The 26087-nt window shown below is 44.9% G+C and overlaps 1 protein-coding gene across 1 annotated transcript in view; it reads right to left on the minus strand.

Annotated features, from left to right (window-relative positions):
• GABBR2 (gamma-aminobutyric acid type B receptor subunit 2) overlaps positions 1-26087 on the minus strand; it is a 372735-nt gene that overhangs the window by 127540 nt on the left and 219108 nt on the right. The window contains exons 6-7 of the mRNA XM_055578611.1: positions 24352-24552; positions 8031-8267 (exon numbers count right to left, since the gene is read on the minus strand). Of these exons, the coding sequence (XP_055434586.1) occupies positions 8031-8267; positions 24352-24552 (438 nt within the window). The remainder of the gene's footprint in view (positions 1-8030; positions 8268-24351; positions 24553-26087) is intronic.

Below are 26087 nucleotides of genomic sequence, written 5' to 3' on the forward strand. Positions count from 1 at the left end.
AGAGTGTGACTGAATTTCTCAATTGTGTGTGGATTCAATCCCAAGAAGTTAACTCAAGGTTACCAGTGTTTACTGAGATTCCTCCAGGTGTAAGTGCTAGGCGAATACTGAGGGGACCGGACCCACAAATCTGGGAGCTGCTAATTCATTGGAGAATATGAATACGGCTTTCCCACAGGCAGACTGCAAGAGGCAGGGCTAGGAGCCGGGTGCAATGGACTATAAGGGAGAGGAGTCTGGAACTGGCTACCTGGTGTGGGGGAGGTGACAGGAGAGGCTTGGTGCTAAACTTCATGCACAGTTAACAATTAGCTTACAGTAAAAATTCCCTCTTTAAAATGTTTAAATTTCCCACAAAGACACCTAGATGTCTCAGATTGGGTCCCCTGGAAGTAGAGCCTAGGACAGGGAATCATGTGCAAGGGATAGATTAAACATGTGTTCTCAGGAGACTCCTGTAAGAGAGAGAGGAAGAGGGAAGAGGCCAAGCTCTGTGCAATGTGTTTCCAAGTAAGGCAAGTCTCAGCCTGATCCTCCAGGGAGCCCCTGGAGGTGAACAGCGCTGGTGTCACCAACACACCACCCAGTCATCCCTGCAGGCTGCTGGGGGGGCGGTGTGTGAGTCCCAGGCACCTCCAGGCTAGGAGGTTTCCATCCGTGGGGGACACTGGCAGGGGCACCTGCACAGCTGGGGAATGGGCAAATCTCACCTAACTCCTAAAAGGGCAGGGATCTGGCTGGGGCACCAACAGCACCTGCTGCTGTTAGTTTTTGTGTATGATACTGAGTGATAATTCTTAGGGCTGTGGGACCCTAAGTGGCATGGAGCTCGACTAAAGGGAGGAACAAAGGGAGGACTGTGACAGATGTCTTCCACCTTTCAGGTGACTATCAAATCCCTAGAGTGAATGGTGGCAGCAGGAAGAGAACTCAAAAGCATTCCTACAACCTTAATACAAGTTCACAATTTGCTGAGAGAATTAAATGAGATAATATATGTGAAACAGACTGGTACTTAGTAGAGAGAGAATGATGGTTAGACTTGATTCTAATATTCCTTGATTTAGACCTGCATAAACTGGGCTTTGAAAAATCATCATAATAGCATGGGAATAATAATAATAGTAATGATGATGATACCACTGGGTACTAAACACCGTTGTTATTTCTCATATCAACCCTATGAAGTAGGTTGTATTTCCCTACGTAGATGAGGAAACTGAGGCACAGATAGGTAAGCAATTTTCCTGAGGTCACACAGTTCTAAGAGCTGGACTGAACTGTGGCCTCCTTTTGCCTGACTTTTCAAATCTTCATTTCCTGTTACAGTTCATCACTGCCATGCCCTGGGAAATGGTGGATTTTATGTGAGTTTGAGGGTAGGCTGCTTAGCCAGGGAATAAAGGGAGAGAGATTAGGTTCCCAAACCAGCTCCCATGTTAAGTTTGTATATAATGCAATTTCAGTGGAACTCCTTGGGTCTGGGTGGGGTGGAGACAAGTAGGGTGCAGAGGAAGTTCTGGAAGGGTTTGCTGTTGATCCTGGACAATAGCCAAGAAACACTCATGAAAGGGAGACCTGAAAACAGAAAAGCCTGAGTGGCGTCAGGACCTAGCACGAGGTCACTGGGACAAGTCCCGTTTTCTGGGACACGCAGTTGGCACATCACGCTCGGACCATGGCAGAGTTTCTGACAAGCTCTCCAGTGATTGCTTCGAGGATAAAATCGAAACAGGTGGAATCAGGAGAGTCCAGGGGATGGAGTCATGACTGGTTGAATGACCAGCCCCCAAAGGGGTCAAATCCTAAGTTGGTAGGCTTTTCTCTACTTCTGGGTGGAGTTCCTAGTACTCTAGTTCTTGGCTCACTCAAATTCAGCCTAAAAAAAAAAAATCTAAGGCAAAATGATGATATCAAATAGAAGGCACAAATGGGTGGCTGGTGGGAAGCTTCTGTATTGGAGAATAAAGCCAGGACCCCAGAGATCAGAGAGGCAGGAGAGATAGGCGGACTTGAACAACACGAAGTTTAATTCATTCATGTGTGTGTGTGTAGTATAAAGTTTCCTGTTTGATAAAAAAATCAACCGTACAACTTCAGGGTCACAGCATGGCCAGGCAACAGTGGGAATGAAATAAATGAGGCTTCAGTCAACAGAGTGTCATTTTCCTGGGACGAGGAGCTGGTTAGCTTCCTCTAACGACCTGGTTCCAAGAACTTAGTGATTGGGATCCCAGCCAAACTGAGCTTACTCCAGGATGTCCTCTTTTCCAGGAAAAATATTGATTGGGGATGGGGGCAGTATTTGAGTCTTAATAGAGATTGTGAAGAAGGCTGAGCGCCGAAGAATTGATGCTTTTGAACTGTGATGTTGGAGAAGACTCTTGAGAGTCCCTTGGACTGCAAGGAGATCCAACCAGTCCATTCTGAAGGAGATCAGTCCTGGGATTTCTTTGGAAGGAATGATGCTAAAGCTGAAACTCCAGTACTTTGGCCACCTCATGCGAAGAGTTGACTCATTGGAAAAGACTGATGCTGGGAGGCATTGGGGGTAGGAGGAGAAGGGGACAACAGAGGACGAGATGGCTGGATGGCATCACTGACTCGATGGACGTGAGTCTGAGTGAACTCCAGGAGTTGGTGATGGACAGGGAGGCCTGGCATGATGCGATTCATGGGGTCGCAAAGATTCGGACACGACTGAGCGACTGATCTGATCTGATCTGATCTGAGAGATAATTTTGTAAAAATCTCCCATAAAAACTTGAAGTTTAAGGGGCACACTGGTGAAGGCTGGATTCCCATTCTTCAGCAACAAACACAAACAGATCATTGAACTCTGCAAACTGCCACCTGCTGTCTTTGTAACCTTCTTGGCGAGATCAATTAGTGATAACAGCCATCAGAGGTGACTGCCTGAACTTAAGGCTGCAGGCCTCTCCCAAGATGTTAAATTGAGATGTCGAGGCCCGCAGCTGTTTGAGAGAGGCTGGGCGAAGGATGAAGATTGGGTCTATTATTATATCTGGAGGAACTCATGGGTCACCCTCTTTGCCGCTGTGATCGCTTCTATACGAGGTCCACCCACAGGGAATGAGGAGGTGATCACAGGAAATAGTTTAGAAAGAATGGGCCCTATTCTCACGGTCAAAAATATTCCCAAGAGCCCCTTTCAATTTCTCCATGCCCAAGTGCTCATGTAAGCCTCCCAGCCCTGACCCAAGTGTGGGGTAAAGGCTCTCAGTGACTTCCTGGAGAAACTGGTGCACACGATAGGATACAATGAGATTCTATGAATTTAGCCTTTGTCATAGGCACCACAAAATAAATACGGCGTTGTTTCAAAAGACAAACCAGAAGAAACATTCACTAAAGGAGGGATACTGCTGGTTAGAGCCCTCGTATCTTGGTCTGACACACCCAAAGGATAACTGGTTGGAATTAAAACATGTTCACCCCCTCAAAATTTAAGCTTTGGTTTTTTACCTGGAAACTCAGCACACATTCCCAAGTAGCCTTTGAAGGGTTATGGATATTAGCTTGTTGATGAATTCAGTGTCTCTTTGGTAGAAAAGCCTTCTTGGAAGAGTCTATTAAACCACAGTATACAGCCTGAGTGCTAGGGAGGAGGGAACTTAGCAGCGCACCCTCACTCCCCAGGGCATGGCACAGGGAGAACTCGCAGCACAGGCACCTTGCGGTTACCCACACATGGAGTTCTGCTTACTGAACTGCGGGAAAATCCAGGACAGCTTCCTGGTTTTTCCTCTCATAAGCAGAATGGAGTCCCTGCTCCAAGGGTCTGACCTTGGACAGTGACTGGCAATTGTTATCTACCATCTCTCTACCACTGGGTAGGGAACCCACAGACCACATCATTCTTCTTTGTGCTCCCAGCTCCTAGCACCCAGCACAGGATCTGCTAAGGAGCGAATGAATGGAGGAACAAATACATCTGCCAGAGCCCCAAGCAATTCTCAAAACGTTGCTATTTGAGACTCACCAGGACTACTTGTTAATAATGGGAATTTTCTGGCGCTACTGCAAAGCCACTCAATCAGAAGTTCTGAGGCAGGGCTAGGAAATTTGCATTTTTAACAAAGTTCCCTGGGAGGTTCCCACATGTGTATAGACGTTTAGGAATCCTTGCCTTAGAGGAACTCTGCTGACTGGGATTCTCAGGATGCTCTGGGCTTTTGAGACCTAACAGCCAGTTTGAGCCTGAGTTTTATCAGGTGTTTGTTAGAAGAAGGGTTTCCAGGTGAGAAAGCATTCTGAGATTTGCAGAGCAGAGAGGTAACGACAGGGCCAGAAACCGGAACTGTGGGCTCAGGGAATCAGAGGTAGCAGGCGCCCCAGACCATCAGTGTACAGCTGGGGACACAGGTCCTATTCTCCAGTGTTCTCGGAGGAAGGTGGCTGGGAGGAGAGCTCTTAAGAAAATTAAAGACACTAGGGCCCCAGACTAAGCCAGAGTCCCGACCTGGGGTGCCCGAAGAAATCTCTTTAACACACCAACTGGCAGCCACAGGCCTGGCTCCCAGGCGAGAATGCATACTGAATCAATTGAAATTGAGTCACGGATATAATTAATTTAATGTGTTTAAACGATTTTCCGTATAGTAAACAAGCTGAATGAGGGTGACCCAGAATAAAGTGTCTGCCTGAGAATGGAAAAATGGATACTGTGTGTGCTGTATAATGAAAACCCTTCAGCAAACAGAAAATGCTTCAATTTATTTCTACCTCCTGTTCCCTTCCTTTCCAACTCTTTATTTATGTCTGAACTTGGCCTTCTGCGGTCTCCTTGGACCACAGGGACACTTTTTATTTGGTCAGAAATTGGTCTTTTTTCTCTGATCAGAAGACAATTTTAATGAAACCTGTCTCGAGCCCAGTGACAAGCACATATTAATATGTGACGAAGGGGATGAGGAAGGGGAAAAAAAACCTGAAGACCTGTTTCACTATTGCAATCTTTTTCTCAACTAATGGAAGATCTGTATAAAGAGGAGAGAGACAGCACCGGTGTGGTGACGGCAGGCCCATCTGAGCTACTGTCCTGCCTAAATTGAACCCTCTCTCTGTGTGACTTTGAAACTCCCCATCCGTACCTCAGACACTCCTCTGCAACCCGAGGGGGTTGAATTTGAGGATCTCTAAGATCACTGTCAGTTCTGACATTCCCTGAATCATGAGTCACAAATGAGACCAGGCATAAATATGAGTCAAGGAATGTCCCATCAAAAAGAAACTCATCTTCAAGCTGTGTAAAGCCTTTCAGGCAGCCTCATCTAATTGCGCATCAAGTAGGGATCATGTATTATTTGGCAGCATTTAGGAGTAGTTATAAATGATCTTCACCTAAGCTACATCAGGCATCTAGACAAAATGCTGCATTTTAGAATTAGGAGAGGCTTCCTAGATTCTGTAGCTCTCTATCCAGCCACTTCAACTTGGGGTACTACAAATCCATTCTACGAAATAGGAAACCAAGCGTGACAAGATGGCCTGAAAAATGGACCCATATTTTGAGACAGCTTTGCCACAATGCTGCTGTGGGACGCCTGGTGAATTCCGCCCTTCTCTAAGGCTCTGTCTGTGAATTTGTTCCATGGACAGAAAGGACTTCTAAAGCATTTGGTGCTCTGTGGAGCCTTTCTGAGGGAGAGGTCTCAGGAGAGGTGAGGTGGGATGGGATGTGGAGGGGGCTGATCTGGAAGGGCTCTGGGCTCTTCTTCCATTCACCTGAGAATCTTGTCTTTAATTTATATTACACACCAGGGACCACGTACAATCTGATAACAAGAAGTTCTGAGGATAAAACAAAAGAACTTTTTGAAACCACTGGGCTGAGGAAAGCTGTTAAAGTTTTCAGTCTGCCTCCAGGATGCACTGCAGACATGACCTTTACCGATAACTAACAAGAGCCTTCACTTCCGAGCTGTGGGAACAGATGTCCAGGTCTCAGGTCAAGAGGGGCTCTATTTAGGAATTTGGAACTCTCCTTCTTTTTAGCAAACCTCAATGTTCCCCAATGCCCAGAGCAGTGGTTCTAAACTCTACTGTGCATTAGGGGGTCTGTTAAACCACAGATGGCTGTGCCCCAACCCTGAGATTCTGATCCAGTGGGTCTGGGGTTAGGCTCAAGAATTTGCATTTCTAACCAGCTCCCAGGAGATGCTGGTGCTGCTGGTCAAGGCACACTTGGAAAACTGTTGGCCTGTAAGATAAGGCCAGCCTCCTTAGCTTTCCCTACAGAGCTGTGCCCCAGCTCACCTTCCCAGCCTCACCACCCTCCCTTTCAATATTCCCAACAAAGTACATGCACCTCACCACACTCCATCCAGCTGGACTGCCAGCCCCCGTCTGCAGGTCTAAGGCACAACCCCAAAGATTCCACTTCCAAAGTCTTCCATGACTTCTTCATCAAAGGTCACAGAAATCCCTCTAGGCTCACACAGGCTCTCCCGTGTTGCTGAGCACTTTCAACCTCTTAATGTCATTTGAGTCCAGGTCTCATCCCTGCATCTGGACCACAGACTTTAGGACAAGGAGTCCATCTTATCTCGGAGTCCACGCCATAGTCTACACTCAGCACCTGCACAAGTCCTGGCCTGTCAGACCAACAACCCAAACCTGAGCACATGCGCAAAGGAACATGAACGTGTAAGAAATACCCCAGTTAGCTCATCTTATATACTCTCAAGACAGACGGATTCTCTAAATGCCCTTTTAAATTAGAACAACGGGCAACACTTTAGCCATTTCAAACTATTCTTTAGGCAAATTTCCCTAATTTTCTGGGAGCACTGCTGCCGCTGCTGCTGCTGCTGCTAAGTCGCTTCAGTCGTGACCGACTCTGTGCGACCCCATAGACGGCAGCCAACCAGGCTTTCCCTTCCCTGGGATTCTCCAGGCAAGAACACTGGAGTGGGTTGCCATTTCCTTCTCCAATGCATGAAAGTGAAAAGTGAAAGTGAAGTCTCTCAGTCCTGTCTGACTCTTCGAGACCCGACCCTATGGACTGCAGCCTACCAGGCTCCTCCATCCATGGGATTTTCTAGGCAAGAGTACTGGAGTGGGGTGCCATCGCCTTCTCCATTCTGGGAGCACAGTCAGTGACAAATACATCATTGTGAGACATAAATGACTACCACTTATGTTCATGACCAGAAGGTAGTGTGATGCAGCTTTTAAGAGCTAGACCCAGGTTCAAATCCTAACTCTACCTCTGATTAGCTGTGGTACTTAAACGTGCCAAGCTCCAGGCTCCTCAGCTTTATTGGGGGTGGTAACAGCACCCACTTCCTAGGGATGGCACACAGATGCAGTGAGACAATTATTAACCACAACAACCACGAGCATTTCCTCCGCGTCTACATGTGCCTAGCACTGGGCATACATCATCAAGCTAATCTACATAAATGCTTAGCACACATCTAGCACATCACAAGCATTCAAGAAATAGTGATTCTCATCGTTCCCAATTTTCCTGACTTCTGTACAAGACAGCCATTATTATTCCCATTTGCCAGCTATTTCAAGAATCTTAAAACTCAGAACAAGTAGCTTGCTCAACCAACTGCTAGGGCAGTTTTTAATTTGTAACAGCTAATGTTTATGACTGCCTTGCCAGGTAGGTATTATTTCCATTTGGGGGCTGAAAAAACTCTGTAGTCTGAAGACCATAGCTTGAAAGTGAATGCCCAGAATTTGAACTTGACTCTGGATCCAGAGCTTCTGTTGACTCACCCCCACCCTACCGCCTGGTGGATTCCACCTGCTCTGTGTCAACTCACTATGGCCTTTCTAATCCACAAGTTATAGACAGGTAGTTTCCCAACACATCAGACAGCGTTACTGGCCATGCCCGTTTCAGCAGCCTTGCAATCACAGAGCCCACAGGAAGTTATTTCAACAAGCGAGAAATGAAGCATATATCAGAGGGCCTGTAACACAGTGCCTCTTGCCCTGTGTGTCACCAAGGGGAGCTAAGGAAAGCAGAGCCCAAGGGGCCTGGGACTGACCGTGACCCCGAAGAAGTTGGTCTCGTTCATGGCATTGAGGATGATCTTGCCCAGCGTGTGGTCTGTGTAGTTGAAGTCCTGGATCCGCTGGTGCCGGCTGCTGGCGTGCAGCGTCTCCATAGCCCTCTGGAGCGTCTTGGCGATGACCCAGATGCCGTCATAGGCATACCCGTGGAACTTGCTGGGTCCTACTCCTGACCGCTTGTTGTTGTACTCTCTCTCATACTGCTGTGGCGTCTGGAAAATAAGGAGACCAGGGACACCAAGTTACAGCCAGCCAGGACACGAAGCACACGGTGCTGAGAGCTGACACTCCCCAGTGCTTATCATGAGCCAGGCACGGTGCTAGGCTCTTAACGTGCATTATCACATCTAACCCCCACAACAACCTTGTACACTGGGACTATTACTGTCCCCATTTACAGATGAGAAAATTGACTCAGGAAAGCTAACTTGCCTAGGACCAAGTGAGTGGCAGGGCTGGTATCTGAAGTGGAAGGAAAAATGCATCCCGAGCAGGCCTCCTCCTGACATTAGCTGGGCCTGGAGCTACAGCAACAGTGGAGGCCCATACACCATATGTCTAAATATTAAGTTATAGACAACAAACAGACTGTTGAATAAAATATTTTCTATCTTTTTGTCATAATGGGTTAAAGGAAGGTAAATAAACCTTCCTAACAAGCTGGAAGGCCAGGTTTGAATTCAGAAGTCTGAGACCCCTCAGAGCTTCAGTCTGGACACAGAAGCACAGGGGAAGCTAACTTTGCTCAGGGGCCCACCCCCTTCTCTTCCCACTTGACTCCATCCCACAGGCCAGTCAAGCCAGTCCACCTTCTTCTGGCATCAGTAGTCCCATGACCACCCTGAGGCTCAGTCCTCCCTGAAGAGGCTCCTTGGACCCTGGATGCGGCTCCAGGCATTTGGGCAGGGAATTCAGGGGATGGCCCAAGATTGGGAGGGGTGTAGGCTCCGGGTGGGCAGGTCCCTGTGGCCTTGTGGATTTTGAACCCTGTGGGGCTTGAGTGAGGTCCTCTTAGAGCATGGGACCCCGGGCAGGTCCTAGGTGTTCAGTTGTAAGGTCCCTTCTGATCTCTACATTGTGCTCTTCCCTTTCATCTTCCAGAATATAGCAAGGTCTGCAAATAACTTCACATTAAAAAATTTTTTTTCTCCCATTGAGCTGGATTTCATAAAATAATTTCATTGGTAATATTAACATTCTGATTGAGGCCACAAAGTAGTGAAACTGCCTTTTTACTCTCGTCCCTGAGGCTTATAGATCCAAATGAATGCTGCTCCAGGGGAACCCATTACCCTCAGCTCTTCATGGGCCTTTTCTCAAATCACTTCTGAACTCCTCTGCCAGAAATGTCATCAGAGCCCATGGCTTAGTCTTTGGATAAATCCTCCTTGGGGACAAATCAAACATAGAAACCAGAACTCATTGTCAGTTTATACCAGAAAAGGCCCCTTAGAGACAGTCACACATGCCCTCTCAATCTGCAGCAGGAGACACAGAGAGGTCTAGAGACTTGCCCAAGGTCACACAGCATGAGTATGTGTGTGTCTCTGTGTGTATAGCTAGACTGGTCTCATTTTATCTTTGCTGCTTCTCACACGTTTGAATTTTGAAGTCATAACTGCCTTTTGAAAACCACCCCAAGTTGTTTGGGGCCAGTTCTGGTATCCGAGTAGAGTGGTGAAGCTGAGCCATTGAAGACTGGGTTACTCCACGGCTGGATCTCAAGTCTCTCACCCTTGGCTCAAGGCATTAGCAGAGCCTGGGTAAAACCAAGCCCCTCCAAATGTGGAATCTGCAGACAACCAAATGAGGAATCTGCCTGACCAAATGTGAATGGTATCCCAGCAACAAATCCACCACCTTTAAAAAAAAAACCAAAAACATTTTGGCTCCTATTGGATAGCTCAGGTTTTATCTATTTATGATTTCCTTTGGAAATGCATCATGTTCAGCCATCACTGTTCCGTTCGTCAGTCAAAATACCTGGCAGAAGTTCTTCAAATCTAAGGGTTCTTCAAGGAGACAGCACCGTCTCCAGCCCAGCCCAGCTCCTCAAGCCCTTTCTCATAGGTAACTGCACCCCTCCACCTGGAGGCTGGCTCTCCACAGGCATCCTCTGCCTGCTCACTTCTTATCAGGGAGCATGAGATAGTGTATTATGAGGCTTCCTCTCTTCCCTGAACCTGTTGGGTCTCCTTCATTCACACCAGACTTGTTTACACTTGGGGCTGTTGCGCTAGATGCCTCCTCTGCCAGGAAGCTTCTGCCCCAGCTCTTGCCTGATATTCTCGGCACACAAACATCAGCAAGTGTCGTTTCTCAGGGATGCTTCCCTGACCCACCCTTTCTACAACCTCCTCCTGCCAGGCAATCTCTATCCACTAGTTTTATCTTCTTTATTGCAATTTTTACTTCCTGCAGTGCATCTACCCAAAGAATTAAGCTCCAAGGGGTCAAGGGTGTTATCTTGATCACAGAACCCAAAACAATACCCGCAGAGACCTTTTCTAAGCATCAGTTTCTCCATCTGAAAAGTGAGAAGGTTGGACCAGGTGATCTAGAAGCCTCTTCCCGGTGAGTGATCCATGGAGGAGCCTGGCACAGTGGTTAAGAACACAGGATTTGGAAGCAGGTTTACCTGCCCTCCAGTTCCAGCTCAGTGGTTTGGTAACGTGACCTGGGGCTGGGGTCCTATCTCCTACAGGTCTCTGCATCCTCCCATCTAGGTGGCTGTGACAGGTCCATGAGGTGAAGAGCGCACAGCATCGGTCCTATGTTCAGGATGTGTTGGTGCCCCAAGAGCTCCAGTCACTGCTAGTAATAGTACAGGTGGTTGTTCACCTGGCCACCTGGAACAACTGCGCACCCAGGATGCCCTAAAGACCCAAGACTTCGCCTGTGCCGATAGGAGGTAACAGCCCTCCAGTGTGTGAATGGCCTACTTTTACTTCCTTAGCTAATTTCCAATTATTGGACATTAAGGCTTTTTTCTAATTTTTCCCAATTACAGGATTGCAAAAAAAGCACCCTTGTATCTAAATTTTCTGAACACATACTGATAATTATTTTTTCGGAAGAAATTTCCAGATATATAATTGCTGAGGCAAAAGGTATAAAACCCTTAAATGCTATTCACATATCTACAGGGCCAAATTATCCTCTCCAAACATGAAAAGCTAAAATTCCACTCTATATGAAAGTGCCCATTTCCTTGCATCCTGGACCACAATAGGCATTTCTTTCTTTCTTTCTTTTTTTTAAGCTGCTCAGCATGCAGGATCTTGGTTCTCCAACCAGGGATCAAACCTGTGCCCCTGCAGTGGATGTGCAGAGTCTAACCACTGGGCCACCAGGGAAGTCCCTCAATTTTTAAAATCATTGTCAGTTTCTCAAGTTAAGAAAAAAATGTACATCTTTTTTCATTTTAATTTGCATTTCTCTAGTTAACTATTTAGAGTGATCTCCACATATAGATGGGCAACTTTCACTTCTGAGGTGTGTTTCCTCTTCATACCATATTGGTATGGTGAGAGTTACAACTTTTAATGCTTTGTTTCAACATATCCTTGTTATTTTTCTATTTGGCTATATTTTTCTTGATTTTAAAATGTAATCTGGGGGAATTCCTTGGCAGTCCAGGGGTTAGGATTCCATGTTTCCACTGCAGAGGGCCTGGATGCTATCCCTGCTTGGGGAACTGAAATCCTACAAGATGCGCAGCGTGGCCTAAAAGAAAAAGAAAAAAAGAAATTTGGGTATATTTCAGGCTATTAATTCAGCTATTGGCTATTTTTAAAGTATCAAAAATTTACCTGAATGTCTATTTATCTAATTAATTGCTTAAGCATCAAAGGAATGAGGCCTATTGAATTCTTCTCTCCAAGACTTTGCTGCTCTGAGGCTTTTTCTGATGCAGGCAAAGGCATCCAAGGGCTGGTGGTGTCTCTTTGAGTCCTGTTTGTTCAACCTAATGAGTACATTCAGATGACGTTTCAAGACTTCTTCTCTATCCAGGACATGCCACTGGGGCCTCCTTGAAGGTTTCTGCGACATTCTTAAAGTTGTTGCTGGTGGGAGGAGTCAGACCTTCGGCGAACAGACACAGTATTGCCTCACCAGGAGGTAAATGAATGTAGTTTTTAAACTTCTTTGATATAGTTTATTGGTGATATTTCCATGTGTGTAGATAATAGAGGGGATCAAGATCAGACTGTTTATTCAATTTGACATTGGGGGCCAACACAAGCCCCTATATATTTTTTAGGTGTACCTCTTATAAATCCCTATCTTTTCTATCTCATAAAACTGTTCATCAACCAGAGGAAAGGGGGTTGGAGAACACTGGCAATGTGCCTGTTTACCTCACTTCTGTGGGTAAAGTCCTTGGAGTGGGACACCCGGGTAGCTTAGCCCTGAAAGGTGACCTCATTCTCCCTGTCTTTGCAAGCACCACGCTGAACTCATTGCTACCACACTCTGTCCGGGACCATTCATCACTGTTCCCCGGTGAAGCCGGCGCCGATCTCCCTCAGGCAAAACAATGACAGCAGAAACAGACACTCTCACAATTGTCTGAGAAAAGCTCATAGTTGTTCTTAAAGCAGGTCTCCAATTATTCAGGGCAGAAGAATTTCTTCCGCTGTAAAGCAGACACTGAAAACTGATTGATTACTCACGCTCTGAGGTCAGGTTTATCTTGAGAGGCTAAAAGTTTCTGAGAAAACAAGTTTTATACGAAGAGTCCCAATTACTGACAGGTTGTGCCCCACATATTTTTGAGAGGCAGTTGTTGGAACATGGAACATCTTTTCATACAGAAATTATGTTATAAATAGTGGTTAGGTTCCCAGGCTAGCCCACATAAGTTTGCTACCCCACACTGTGACTAAACGTTACGGGTCTGTCATTTCAACAGAGCCAAACTGAGTCCTGCTTCTTGGGAGACGGAAGTCTCATGGACAGAAGAGAGGAGAAGGGGGAAACATCTCCTTCCATATCTCCAACTGCCACCTCCCAACCCCGCAGAGCGGCAAAACCAGCGGAGTTTCTCTCTCGCACCCTTTGTGGGACATTGCAACCAGAGTCTCCTTTGGAAGGTACACTAGGGCGCAGTCTCTTTTCCTCTAGTTCGTAGGTCATCCAAGGAGCCTGTTGAGAATGCAGGGCCCTACATTTTGTTTTATTGTGTCTGTGGGATAACTTCGACAACTGTATTTTATTTTATTTTTTTCAGTGTTACAGCTCTATTTTATTTAGAAGATAGCAGGAGAGTGAGAGAGAGAGAGAGAGAAAGAGAGAGCGTGCGTGCACGCTGGAGATAGAGTCCCAGAGAAAGCGCTTTGGCTCCTCCTTTTATATGTTTTTTCCTCCACCTGGGCCTGCCCTATGCAAATTGGGCTTAGCCAGGAGTGCTGTTTGTTCTGTCTGAAGTCTTCACTCTGGTCCTCGGACCTTCCTTGTCTTTTAGCCACCACCATTTTGGACTCCTTTTCCCTATTCTACCTACCTAACATTCCCCCCTCAAGAGATGGGAGGCCCAATTCTTGACAACTGTATTTTAAAAGATCTTTTAAGACTTCAAGAATACATAAATTGGTTAGCATTGATTAAATCCCTCTCACAATCTGATTATTGGATTTTCTCAATAGCAGCTTCCAGGTGTTTTCTGAGCCCTTTCTCAGACTCTTTCAGTGCTGGGAAAGTCACTATGTCCTCAGGGAGAGCCTTCCACTTAAGGAATGCTTGACGTCTATGAGATCAGTCTTCCAGATACAGAGTTTATACCTATCTCCCTGTAGCTTGCTATGTCTTTCTGTGGAGCTGCAAAGAACATGTCTGCTTCCTCTTATCCATAACATCTCTCAAAGAGCTGAAGTCAGTGACATGCTTACCCTGTCCTCAATGCGCTATTCTTCACCTTTTAAGCAAAACAGTCTCAGTTCAGACATCCAATCTATGACAAGATAGACTTATGGGGACAAAATAGACTTCATGGGAGACTAAAGCTCCCATGAAAAACATTAAGGAAAGCAGAATAAAATATAAATATAGCTATCCAAAGGTATCAGAAAGCAACCAGGACATCTAGGACTTGAAGAACCAAGATCCTGGAGGGAAGAAAAATGTTTTGAGAAGAGTCCAACATTCTTTGCTGCTTCCCCTGGAGGCATTTGTTGATCTGCAAGTGGGAAGGCCAGTTGTAGGAACAGAAAACAGTGGATCAGTGTTTTCATCAGTCCCTCAGAGATGGGAAGACAAAAAACTATAGTTCAGGGTTATCAGGGTGGCAAGGCTTATAGGGCCAAGGTCTCAGAGGAAGAGGAACCACAGGATACCAGTATGCACACTGACATCTGCACTTGTGATATTTGGTGATAGCTAAGCTGCATAAGGGGCTTCCCTGGTGGCTCAGAGGTTAAAGCGTCTGCCTGGAATTCAGGAGACCTGGGTTGGATCCCAGGAGAAGGAAATGGCAACCCACTCCAGTATTCTTGCCTGGAGAATCCCATGGAGGGAGGAGCCTGGTAGGCTACAGTCCATGGGGTCGCAGAGTCGGACATGACTGAGCAACTTCACTCACTCACTTACTCAAGCTGCATAAGGAGGATGGCGTGGCGAACCACTCCAGTATTCTTGCCCGGAGAATACCCATGGACGGAGGAGTCTGGCGGGCTACAGTCCACGGGGTCGCAAAGAGTTGGATATGACTGAGTGACTAAGCACAGCACAAGCTGCATAAAACAAGGAGGATGAGAAGCCAAGTGAAAAGTGGTGGCTAAGGGGATAAGAACACAAGCAGGTATGTTTAAAGTCTCAGGACATTAGGAACAAAAGTTGGAATCCAGGGCCAGTAAACATCCCAGGATTTTAGTCTAGAATGTTAAAGGACAGATAGGAATAAAGTCAAACCAAAATAGACCAGATATTATGAAAACTAAAGCCAAGCCTGGAATCATCTCAGTTCTTGACTGGATAAAGTGAACTGCCCCTATTCTGTTTGCTCAAAGAGAAAAATCTTCTCTGAAGAAAGATAATGCCACCTGTAGCTTCTTTCATTTTTCATATCGAATTCAATTAATTAAACTTACTAGGTATACCAGGTAATAGGATCAAATCTTAAAAAAAAAAGAAGGAAGAAAGAAAGAAAGAAGAAAAATAGGCAACAAAGCAGATCTACAGGTGGTTCATATCTTGAATGTATTAGGCCTGGACTTTAATGTAGCAGGTTTATATGTTCAAGAAAATAGACAAAAGATACAGAATATCACCAGAAAACCAGGGAGCAAAGAAAGAAAAAAAAGAATAAAATTAAAATCCTAAAAATGTTAAAATATTAATACAACAAATGAAACTAAGAACTCAATAGATGGATGAAACAGTATATTAGACACAGCAGAAAGTAGGTTAGTGAACTGAAGAAATGTTAGTAGTAAATATTCAGCCTGAGGCACAGGGAGGGAAAAAGGACAGAAAATAAGCAATAAACATAAGAGATACATGGAATGTGTTGAAAATGTATAGCACATGTATGACTGGTGTCCTAAAATGTGAGAAAAGGTTAAAAAGGTAGAAGCAGTATTTAAGGGATATTTTCCTAGAATTTCCCCCAATACATATCAATCCACTGATTCATGAAGTTCCATTATGCTTAAACTCCAACCAAGATAAAACCAAACAAAACCGTTCTTCAGCACAGCATATAAAACTGCTGAAGAGTCAAGCAAAGATAAAATCTTAAAAGCAGTTAGAGAAAAAAAAAAAGGATGCATTATCTTCAAAAGAGCAACAATTAGTCTGATGGCTGATTTAACAGAAACAAGGGATTCCAGAAGACAAGACATTTCAGAATGACCTCTGAAAGTGCTAAAAGAACACAACAGACCACCTAGAATTCTACACCTAATTAATATATCTCTCAATATTAAGGTGAAAGAAAACTTTAGACAATCAGAAACTGAGAGAATGTGTCTCCAGCAAAACCAAAAAACATCTTTTCTTTCTTTACAAGAAAGACCAAGAGAAGTTCTATAGGCAGAAAGAAAATGATCATAAACAGAACAGAAATGAAGGGAGGAATGAGAAGTAATGAAAAGTGTAAATATATGAATAGATCTAAATGAAACATGACATCAGGTTTAAGGACATCCAAGAAAACCTTCTAGAAGAACAAAGATGAGGGACTTAACATTACCAGTCATCAGGTCTTAAAAATCTTCAATTATTAAGGCAGTGTGGTATTGGTTAAAGGATAGGCAAATAGACCAGTGGAAGAGAACAGAAAATCCAGAAATAGATCTACACACACTGAAGCTAAGTCATTTCAGTTGTGTCTGACTCTTTGCGACACCATGCACTGCAGCCTGCCAGGCACCTCCGTCCATGGAATTCTCCAGGCAAGAATACTGGACTGGGCAGCCATTCCCTTCTCCATGGGATCTTCCTGACCCAGGGATGGAACCTGGTTCTCCTGCATTGCAGACAGATTCTTTACTGTCTGAGCCACCAGGGAAGCCCCAAGAATACCGGAGTGGGTAGCCATTCCCTTCTCCAGGGGGATCTTCCCAAACCAGGGATCGAAACCTGGTCTCCCACATTTCAGGCAAATTCTTTACTGTCTGAGTCACCAGGGAAGCCCACCTCAGATGTTACATAAAATCAGTTTCACATGATTTCTATATCTAAAAGTGAAAGGTAAAACAAACTTCTCAAAGACAAGATAGAAAAATATCTTCATGAGCTTGGGTGGGCAAAGTTGCTTAAATTAAGACACACATGATGTAAGTAATAAATATAACTGTCTAAGAATTCATACCCAGAATACAAAAAGAACTTTTACAAATCAGTGAGAAACATGCAGAGAATCCAAGTGGAAAAATGGGCAAAAGACTTGAATAGTCAATTTATAAAAGAGAATATCAAAATGGCCAATAATAATATGAAAAGATCAACAACTTCATTACTTATCAAAGAAATGTAAATTAAAATAAAAATAAGATACCACTACTCATCCACTAGATTGGCTAAAATTTAAAAGCTAACAACGCCAAAAGTTGGTGAGTGTGTGAACCAAATGAAACTCGCAACCTCTGCGGGTGGGTGTGTAAATTGGTACAACCACTTTAGAAATCTGCTTGGCAGTGTCTATTATAGCTGAGCATATGGATTCTCTATGACTCAGAAATTCCACCCCTAAGTATGCACCCAATAGTACTGTGCACATATATTCACTAAAATACATCAAATACCTATAAATAAATCAAATAAAAAACACGCAAAAATTTCACACAAAAGATTTCTGAGGGAAATTGAATGGATGGAAAGACTCTATATTACAAAGATATCAGTTTTTCCTAAATCAGTCTATACAATCAGTAAAATTCCAACAACAAACCAGAAAAGGTTTGTGCATATAAATTGACTCATTACTCCTTTCTCCTGACTTCAAGGCTGCTGCACTGATGAAGGAAGAGAACTACAATTTATTGAGCACCTATTGTGTGCTTGGCACTTAGCAAGGTATTTTCCTCGTATTACTTCATGTAATCCTTCTAAATCTGTAAAAGACATATTACTCCAGCATAATCAGAAACAATTTGAGAAAGGCCAAATGACTTGCCCAATGTCACTATATCACTGTTGATTAGGTTCAGTTATATAATATAACAGACAAAAAATTATTGGTGACTTAAATGAAATAGTTTATTTGTCTCTCAAGTAAAAGTTGTCCATGGGTAGGTGGTGCAGGGCTTCTACGGCAATTCCACAGTTTAACCAGAGACTGAGGCTCTTATCTTTATGCCCCGCTATCCTAAAGCTGAGCACCGAAGAATTGATGCTTTTGAACTGTGGTATTGGAGAAGACTCTTGAGAGTCCCTTGGACTGCAAGGAGATCCAACCAGTCCATTCTGAAGGAGATCAGTCCTGGGATTTCTGTGGAAGGAATGATGCTAAAGCTGAAACTCCAGTACTTTGGCCACCTCATGTGAAGAGTTGACTCATTGGAAAAGACTCTGATGCTGGGAGGGATTGGGGGCAGGAGGAGAAGTGGACAACAGAGGATGAGATGGCTGGATGGCATCACTGACTCGATGGACGTGAGTCTGAGTGAACTCCGGGAGTTGGTGATGGACAGGAAGGCCTGGCGTGCTGCGATTCATGGGGTCGCAAAGAGCCGGACATGACTGAGCGACTGAACTGAATTGAACTGATCCTAAAGTTTCCTTCTCAAGGTCACCTGTTGATACAAAATGGCTGCTATAATTCCAGCCATCTCATCCATATTTCAACCAATACAGAGGAGAAGAAAGAAGAAGGGTAAGCTCTCCTCTAAAGTAGGCTTTTAGAAGTCTTGTATAATACTTCTACTTAAATCTCACTGGTTAGACTTAGAATCCTGGCTCTATCTAGCTGCATGGGAGGCTGGGAAATGTATATTTTCAGATGAGTGGCAACATACCCAGTTAAAAATCAGAGTTATGCTACTGAAGAGGAAGAAGGGCTAAGGATGTTGCATGAACAACTATCTGCCACACCACACCTTTCCTCCTGAGCCCATGTTCCTTTGCCACACGGCCCGTCTCCCAGGGATGTGAATATCTAGGGAAGTAGCCGGTAACAGGAGCTTTGTGGGGAAGGTGGGGGCAGAGGCAGCAGCATCATAAAGCTTGACTCCCTGGGGAGCATCTCTACTTTTCCATATCACCTTCTCATCCTCCTCTCTAGAGCCCAGAGCTTCCTAAAAGCCCCAGGTTCTTTGTTATGGAGCTCCCATGGCAGTGACAAAGAGATGTGTGCAGCTTTTCCCAGGTCATTGCTCTAATTTGAGGACTCATTAGATCTCTGTTTCCTTTTGTTCTGCTGTGTTGGATAAACAGTCGTGGGTGGTCACAGAAGTTTCTTGCTGGAAAACATTACAGAAATCTTCCAAAGAAAGAGCCTGTGCCTTTGGTGGAGGGTTGGGGCCACTTCTGAGGTTCCCACTGATTCCAGGGTTCTGTGAACACATCCATCTGGTGCCTTGGCCTAACTCTGTGTATCTCAGCAGGAGAATGGTAACAGGGAAGAATGTCCTTATTGGAGAGGCTAAGCCATCACTGGAATTTTATACAAAAATTATAAATACTCACAGTGGAAACAATCCCAATGGGACATTGAAAAGTGAAAGCTGACACTGGAAATCACCAATGTCAACAGAGTCACTTTAGGGGAATAGAGTGGTGATGGGGAACAAGGAGAAAGAGACACGAGAGCCAAATCAAGTATCCAGAAGCTATTTACGGGAGGTTCTGGAAAATTGAACTCTGAACGTGCTTGGGGAAGCCCAAAGGTCTGCACTTGTCCCATCACTGGGAATTCCAACTGGCAGGGACTGATGAATGTGCTGGGAGGGAGACCTTGTTATTCCTCCTCCCAGAAATCTCCTGGATGCCAATGAACAAGCTGGGGCAGCTTGGCACTAGAGACAGGCATATGGAAGAGAGAACTGCAGAGAATGCATTCCAGGAGGGCCCACTATTCCACCCGATTCTGTGACTTTATCATGGGTCACCTCTATCCTGGGGGTTCCAGAGTTTAACATTATAACCATATCACACAGCTCACTGTAATAACTCAATATCATACTTACACAGAATCAGAGAATTTTACTGTGAAAGGATGCTTGGAGTTATATAGTCCAAATCTCTCATTTTCAGTTGAGGAAACTGAGGCCCAGGGATAGTGAGGGTCTAGCTGAGGTGGCAGATGGAGGCACTAAATCTCCTGATTACTAGACTTATGCCATCCTGTTCTGCCACTTAATAACAGGCCCACTAAGACATCACAAAAAGGGCCAACTTGGATGTGCTCTGCTCCTAGGCAAGTCCCAAGTTGAGAGGAAGAGCATGGTAGAGGGCAAGAGGCAGTGAGTGGGAATTTAGCAGTCCTGGTTTCCAGTCCCTGGATCTGTCCCTGACCTGCTGGGTGTCATTATCAGTGTCCTGGGGTAGCCATAACAAATTTCCACAAACTCGGTGGTTTAAACAGAAACTTATTGGCTCACAGTTATAGAGGCCAGAAGACTGAAACTAAGGTGCTGGCAGCGTTGGTTCCCTCTGGAAGCTCCAAGGGGAATCCATTTCATGCCTTTCTTCTAGATTCTGGAGGCTTCCAGAAATCCTTGGAGTTCCTCGTCTTGTAATTCCAATCTCTGGCTCCATCTTCACATGATCTTCTCCAAATAGCAAACCTCCTCTGCCTTTTTTTTATAAGAATATTTGTCATTATGGCAACCCACTCCAATATTCTGGCCTGGAGAATTCCATGGACGGAGGAGCCTGGTGGGCTACGGTCCACAGGGTTGCAAAGAGTCAGACACGACTGAGCAACTTCACTTTCACTTTCAGGTAGTGGCGCTAGTGGTAAAGAACCTTCCTGCCAGTGCAGAAGATATAAGAGATTCAGGTTCAATCCTTGGGTTGGGAAGATCCCCTGGAGAAGGAAATGGCAACCCACTCTAGTACTCTTGCCTGGAGAATCCCATGGACAGAGGAGACCGGGGGCTACAATCCATGTAGTTGCACAGAGCTGGACACGACTGAAGCAACTTAGCATGCACGTCTGCAGGTAGTCTAGGATAATCTCATCTCAAGAGCCTTAAATTAATTACATCCATAAAGACTCTTTTCCCAAATAAGGTCATGTCACAAGTTCTAAGTGTTAGGAACCGGACATATCCTTTTAGGGGCCACTGTTCCTGTTTAACCCACTACAAGGATCCTGGGTGTGCTATTCCCCTTTCTGCTCCTCAGCTTTTCTGTGTGTAAACAGTGAGGGTGGAAGAGTCCACTGACTTGGTTCTATAAGTGTTTGCTTGTTTTATGGATACTGACAGACCCCAGAATACAGGTACTTACCCAAGAGCCTGTGCCATGCTGACCAAGGTCCCCAGCAGTCACATATACCACAAAACCAAATTCAAGAACTATTTCATGACTTTCTAGAACTTTCTTGAGCCATATATTCTTGAGGGTTGGTTGGGGAAGTTGGCTTGTGGTCAGACCACAAATAGGAATGCCTCATTAACTCTGGGCCCCACACCCTGTTGAGAGAGCATTCAACACGATCAAGTACAGAGAATGGGCTGAGCATGGGAAGGGGCCTGACAAACACAATCTGTGCAGGGCAAGGGCCAAGGGGAGGTGAGTGAAGCCTTCCCTTCAGAAGCAAAAGGAAGAAGTGGCCCAAAACCTCAGTAATCAAGATTATAAAAAAAAAATCAAAACGAATGCAAAAAAAAAATCCACGATAAGCAAAAATTTAAATAAAGACAAGATGTGTTTCTGTAATTATGTGACTCAAATCAGTTCACCCTAATGGTGACCTTGTGGAGCCTGTCTTTATTTAACATTTTGATATTTGATTTTCCCACTGAGGTCCATGGCACCCCCTTAAATTCTACCCTTAGACCTGGTCCTGGAACTATGAGTTACAACTGGAGGGGTGGGCCCATGAGGGACAAGGAACGCCTACAGGGATATGGTGGTTGCCAACAGGACCTGTGGAGGCCCAGAGGGGCCAGTGGGGAAAATTAGGGGATCAGTTGTAAGTCCTGTGCCACTGGAAGGATCTGAGAGTCTGATGGGAGGCTGGTCTACATGACCCATTGTTGTTGTTTAGTCGCTAAGTCATGTATTTGTGACCCCATGGACTGTAACCCACCAGGCTCCTCTATCCATGGGACTTCCCAGGCAAGAATACCGGAGTGGGTTGCCATTTCTTTCTCCCGGGGAACTTCCTGATCCAGAGATCAAACTGGAGTCTCCTGCATTGGCAGGCAGATTATTTACCACTGAGCTACCAGGGAAGCCTGTCAGGAGAGCCCTAAACCCAGAATCCCAGAGGCAAAGAGGCTGAAAATTTCCCTGTGTAACTTCAATCTTTCAACCTTAATATTGTAAGAAATGCTGCCTCTTGCCTCACTGACTGTGGGACAGGGGCTGGGTCATCTGGAATTTCAGAGCTGCCCCAAGCAGGAAGGCTGCCTGGCTCTGCTCCTGATGGCATTGCTCCATCTGGGGAGGCCCAGGAGTGGGTAACCCACACTGTGGGTGAAGTGAAGAGCCCCAGGAGTAGCTCCAAGGTGCCCATTCATGTGTATAGTGATATGGGGATGAGGTCAGCCTCTTCGTGTGTGCATGCTAAGTGGCTTCAGTCGTGTCTGACTCTCTGCAGCCCTATGGACTAACTAGAGCCCGCCAGGCTCCTCTGTCCATGGGATTCTCCAGGCAAGAATACTGGAGTGGGTTGCCATGCCCTCCTCCAGGGGATCTTCCTGACCCAGGGATCAAACCCTCTTATGTCTCCTGCATTGGCAGGTGGGTTCTTTACCACTGGTGCCACCTGGAAAGCCTCAGACTCCTCACTGGCCCCAAATTTAAAAAGTTTAAATTAAAAAGGAAAGCCAGTGGCTTGGAAGGTGTTAAGATTCCCAGGTAGCTCAAATGGTAAAGAATCTGCCTTCAGTGCTGGATATCTGGGTTCAGTTCTGGGTTGGAAAGATCCCCTGGAGTAGGGTATGGCAACCCACTCCAGTATTCTTGCCTGGAGAATTCCATGGACAGAGGAGCGTGGCAGATTACAGTCCATGGGGTCGCAAAGAGTTGGACGTGACTGAGCAACTAATGCTTTTTGGAAGATGTTATAAAGTAAAAATGTTTATTCCAAAAAACACTGCAAAAAAATGATCTTCCCAAAATGCATTCCTGTGCATTTCTACATCCATGCCTAGGTAGCATTCACGCTCCTTGGAATGACATTTGCAGCCCTTGGGGCGTCTCATAGCCCTTACCCCCACTTAGCTTCATAGATCTCATGTGTAATCATTTTCATCTTTGGTCTTCCTTAAGTTTCTCTTTTTAATTATTATACTGTCTGCCTGCGTGGAAATTTCTTCTTAGTTTTTGTACTTTCCTCAAATTTTATACTATTTTTAGATTAAAGTATAGGGTATCCCTGGACCCAAGAATCTTCTCTAATAAACTGCAAACTTCAACACCTTTAAAAATAACATTTACTGAAATAAAAATGAGTTGTTTCTACTTATTATTCAGCATGTCCCAACACTTTATATGGTCACTGACTCAGGCATGAAAATACTTCTTTCAACATTTTCTACCCAGAATGTTTTTCCAGGCCCTCTCACGTGCCACATGATTTAAAGAGCTGCTTATAAAATGTGTCCTAATGATTTGCCATTTTTGGACAAATCAATAAATCATTCTTGTAGTATTGGCTCTGATTGAGAATAAATAATGGATAAAACTAAATAAATATATATTATATATATTTACTTTACTATGAAACTGATTCTTTAAGTGAAATTGAAGGTGGGTGGAGGATTTAAAAATCTGAGATCAGAGGAGACAGAAAAGAATCATGTGCCCTGCTGTACTAAACTGTGGCTGGTGGTTAGAACTGAGAGATGGATGTTGCTATTGTCACTGGGGCTGTCACCATCTGATTCTTGATAATGCTTTCAATGATAGAGAATAGTATACTTAGGAAATACTTTTACATACACCATGCTACCTGTTCTCTCACAGCCCTATGATAAAAGCATGCCAGGGGTTAGTCATCCCTAATGGGAACATCCCTAGTGGAGGCCTGAGTACGTAAGCACCCTGCCAAGGTCCTCCTCCCAGCTATGGCAGCACAAGGTGCCAGGCATCATGCCAGCCACATTGCACAACCTGCCAACCAGTCCTCCTTTTGACCCCAGAGGAGGATATTTGCACTGCCATGATACAGATGAGAAAAACAGCAGCTCAGAGAACTCAAGCTCAAGGTCACACATCTGGTAAGTGGCAAAACTGGGGTTTGGACCAGTCTTTCTGGTCTTTAGTACCTGTTTCCCCAAGTCTACTTGAGGGGTTATTCTTCTCCTCCAGGCTGACAGGAGCATCAATGAGACTGAGAAATGACATTCCAGGTCAGAGGGTACAGGGGATGAAATGGTGGTCTCATCTGAAAGTCAATGCCTGCAGTTGGTACTATAAGAGTCATGACTCCATCCCTTACACATACACCATGTTATGTGCTTAGAAAGCACCCTTACCTCATTTGATTCCCACAATTCCCTAGAAGAGGGAGACAGCCAGATATACTCCTTTAACAAATACAAGATTTGTTTATACTCCTATAACAAATAACAAATAGAGCCTCAGAGAGGTCAAATGATTTGCTCAAAATCACACAGCAAAGGCCAGAACAAGATCTGGGCGCTTTCTGCCGACATCACTGGACAACATGGCACTGACCTTCCCGGAGATGGTCTTGATCTGCTTGGAGCTCAGGGGCTCGAAGTCCACGCCGATGTAGCCCTCCATGGCAGCAAGCAGATGCTTCCGGAGACAACGGGAGGAGTTGGCTTCTGCGTGCACCTGCTCCCACCAGGAAGGCTCATACCAACCCGGGATGATCCACTGGTATTTGCTCCCATACATATTCTCCTCATATGCCTGCAAGAGATGGGTTGATCATGAAGGCACCAAGAGACAAACATTTTTTTCAAAGCTTTGAAACCTGTGGGAAAGGTGGGGGTGTGGGGTGGGGGGACTCGGGCTTCCTCATACCAGAGGATTTGTTAATTTCTCCATTACTTGCTTGGTCTCCTCCTCATCATCTCTCAAGGTATCCAAGGTTGTTTATAGGAAACGTATACTAAAATAATAAAACACTGAATAAAAATGAAAACATAAGTGCTTGGGAAAATATAAATTATAATATGCTTACTGGAGGTAATATGCTTATTGGTGGTATCTTCCTGGGTCAGGAAGATCCCCTGGAGAAGGTAGATCCCTCCAGGTAGATCCCCTAGAGGCTACCCACTCCAGTATTTGTGCTTGGAGAATTCCATGGACAGAGGAGCCTGGTGTGCTGCAGTCCATGGGGTCGGACATGACTTGGCGACTGAACAACAACAATAACAAATAAGAATCTGCCTGCAGTGCAGGAGACCTGGGTTCAATCCCTGGGTGGGGAAGATCCCCTGGAGGAGGGCATGGCAACCCACTCCAGTATTCTTGCCTGGAGAATACCCAAGGAAAGAGGAGCCTAGTGGGTTACAGTCCATAGATCCACAAAGAGTTGGACATGACTAAGTGACTAACACTACTGGAGGTAAAGGGAACAGAGGATAGATGAGTCCACTGAAGGTTCCAACGCTATAGGTGATGACCTTCCTGGCAGCCCAAGAGAAAAGGGCAATGATATTAATTGCAGAGCTCTCACTTTCACTAAGGAGAAAAAACACCAGTCTCTCAAGGACGCAAAATGTTTTCTAGGCTTTAATCCCTAAAAAAAAAAAAAAAAAAGCCTCATATGGAGGATACTGTCAAATTAGCTAGCATGGTATCAACAGTGTCCCCACAACAAACAGATTTCATAAGGCTATTTTTGTATAGATTTTTACGAAAAGCTGGGATCATAATCTTAAAATATAATTCAGGGGGGAACAATTTTGCAAGGGGGCCAAGAAAATTTAATGTAAGCATGCAACTTATGTAAGATGCCACTTGGCAAACTGAACATCCCTCTGAATCTTTACCCAAAGCATGGTGGGCATAAATCCAGATCCTAAAAAAAGTCCCTTATATTTATATGCTTTGCGCCCATCTTATTGGTTCTTCATGTTCACCATTTGAGATGGTCTGGGCAAAGTTTATCAATCTCATTTTAGAGATGAAGAAATTGGGAACCAGAGAGGGAAAGTCACTTCTGCAAGGTCATAGAGTCTGGAACCTAGGTCTCCTCCTCTTATGCTGCAAAGCCGCACTGCCTAACTCCCATTTAAGCAAAAAATTGTCAGACTGTTCTCATACACCCCCACTTGGCTTTAATTCTTACTGTGATGATTTTACATCAGGAAAAACATGCTTTTTGATAGCTTATATGCACCCAGAAAGTCCCAAAGTGTAGGAAAGTCACATTCCATCAAAGCTGAGTCCAGAATGGAGTTTTTGAGTAGAGCTCACAGCCCTCTCAGGAATCAAAA

Source organism: Bubalus kerabau, chromosome 4 (genome assembly GCF_029407905.1).
Source record: "Bubalus kerabau isolate K-KA32 ecotype Philippines breed swamp buffalo chromosome 4, PCC_UOA_SB_1v2, whole genome shotgun sequence".
Taxonomy (NCBI): domain Eukaryota; kingdom Metazoa; phylum Chordata; class Mammalia; order Artiodactyla; family Bovidae; genus Bubalus; species Bubalus kerabau.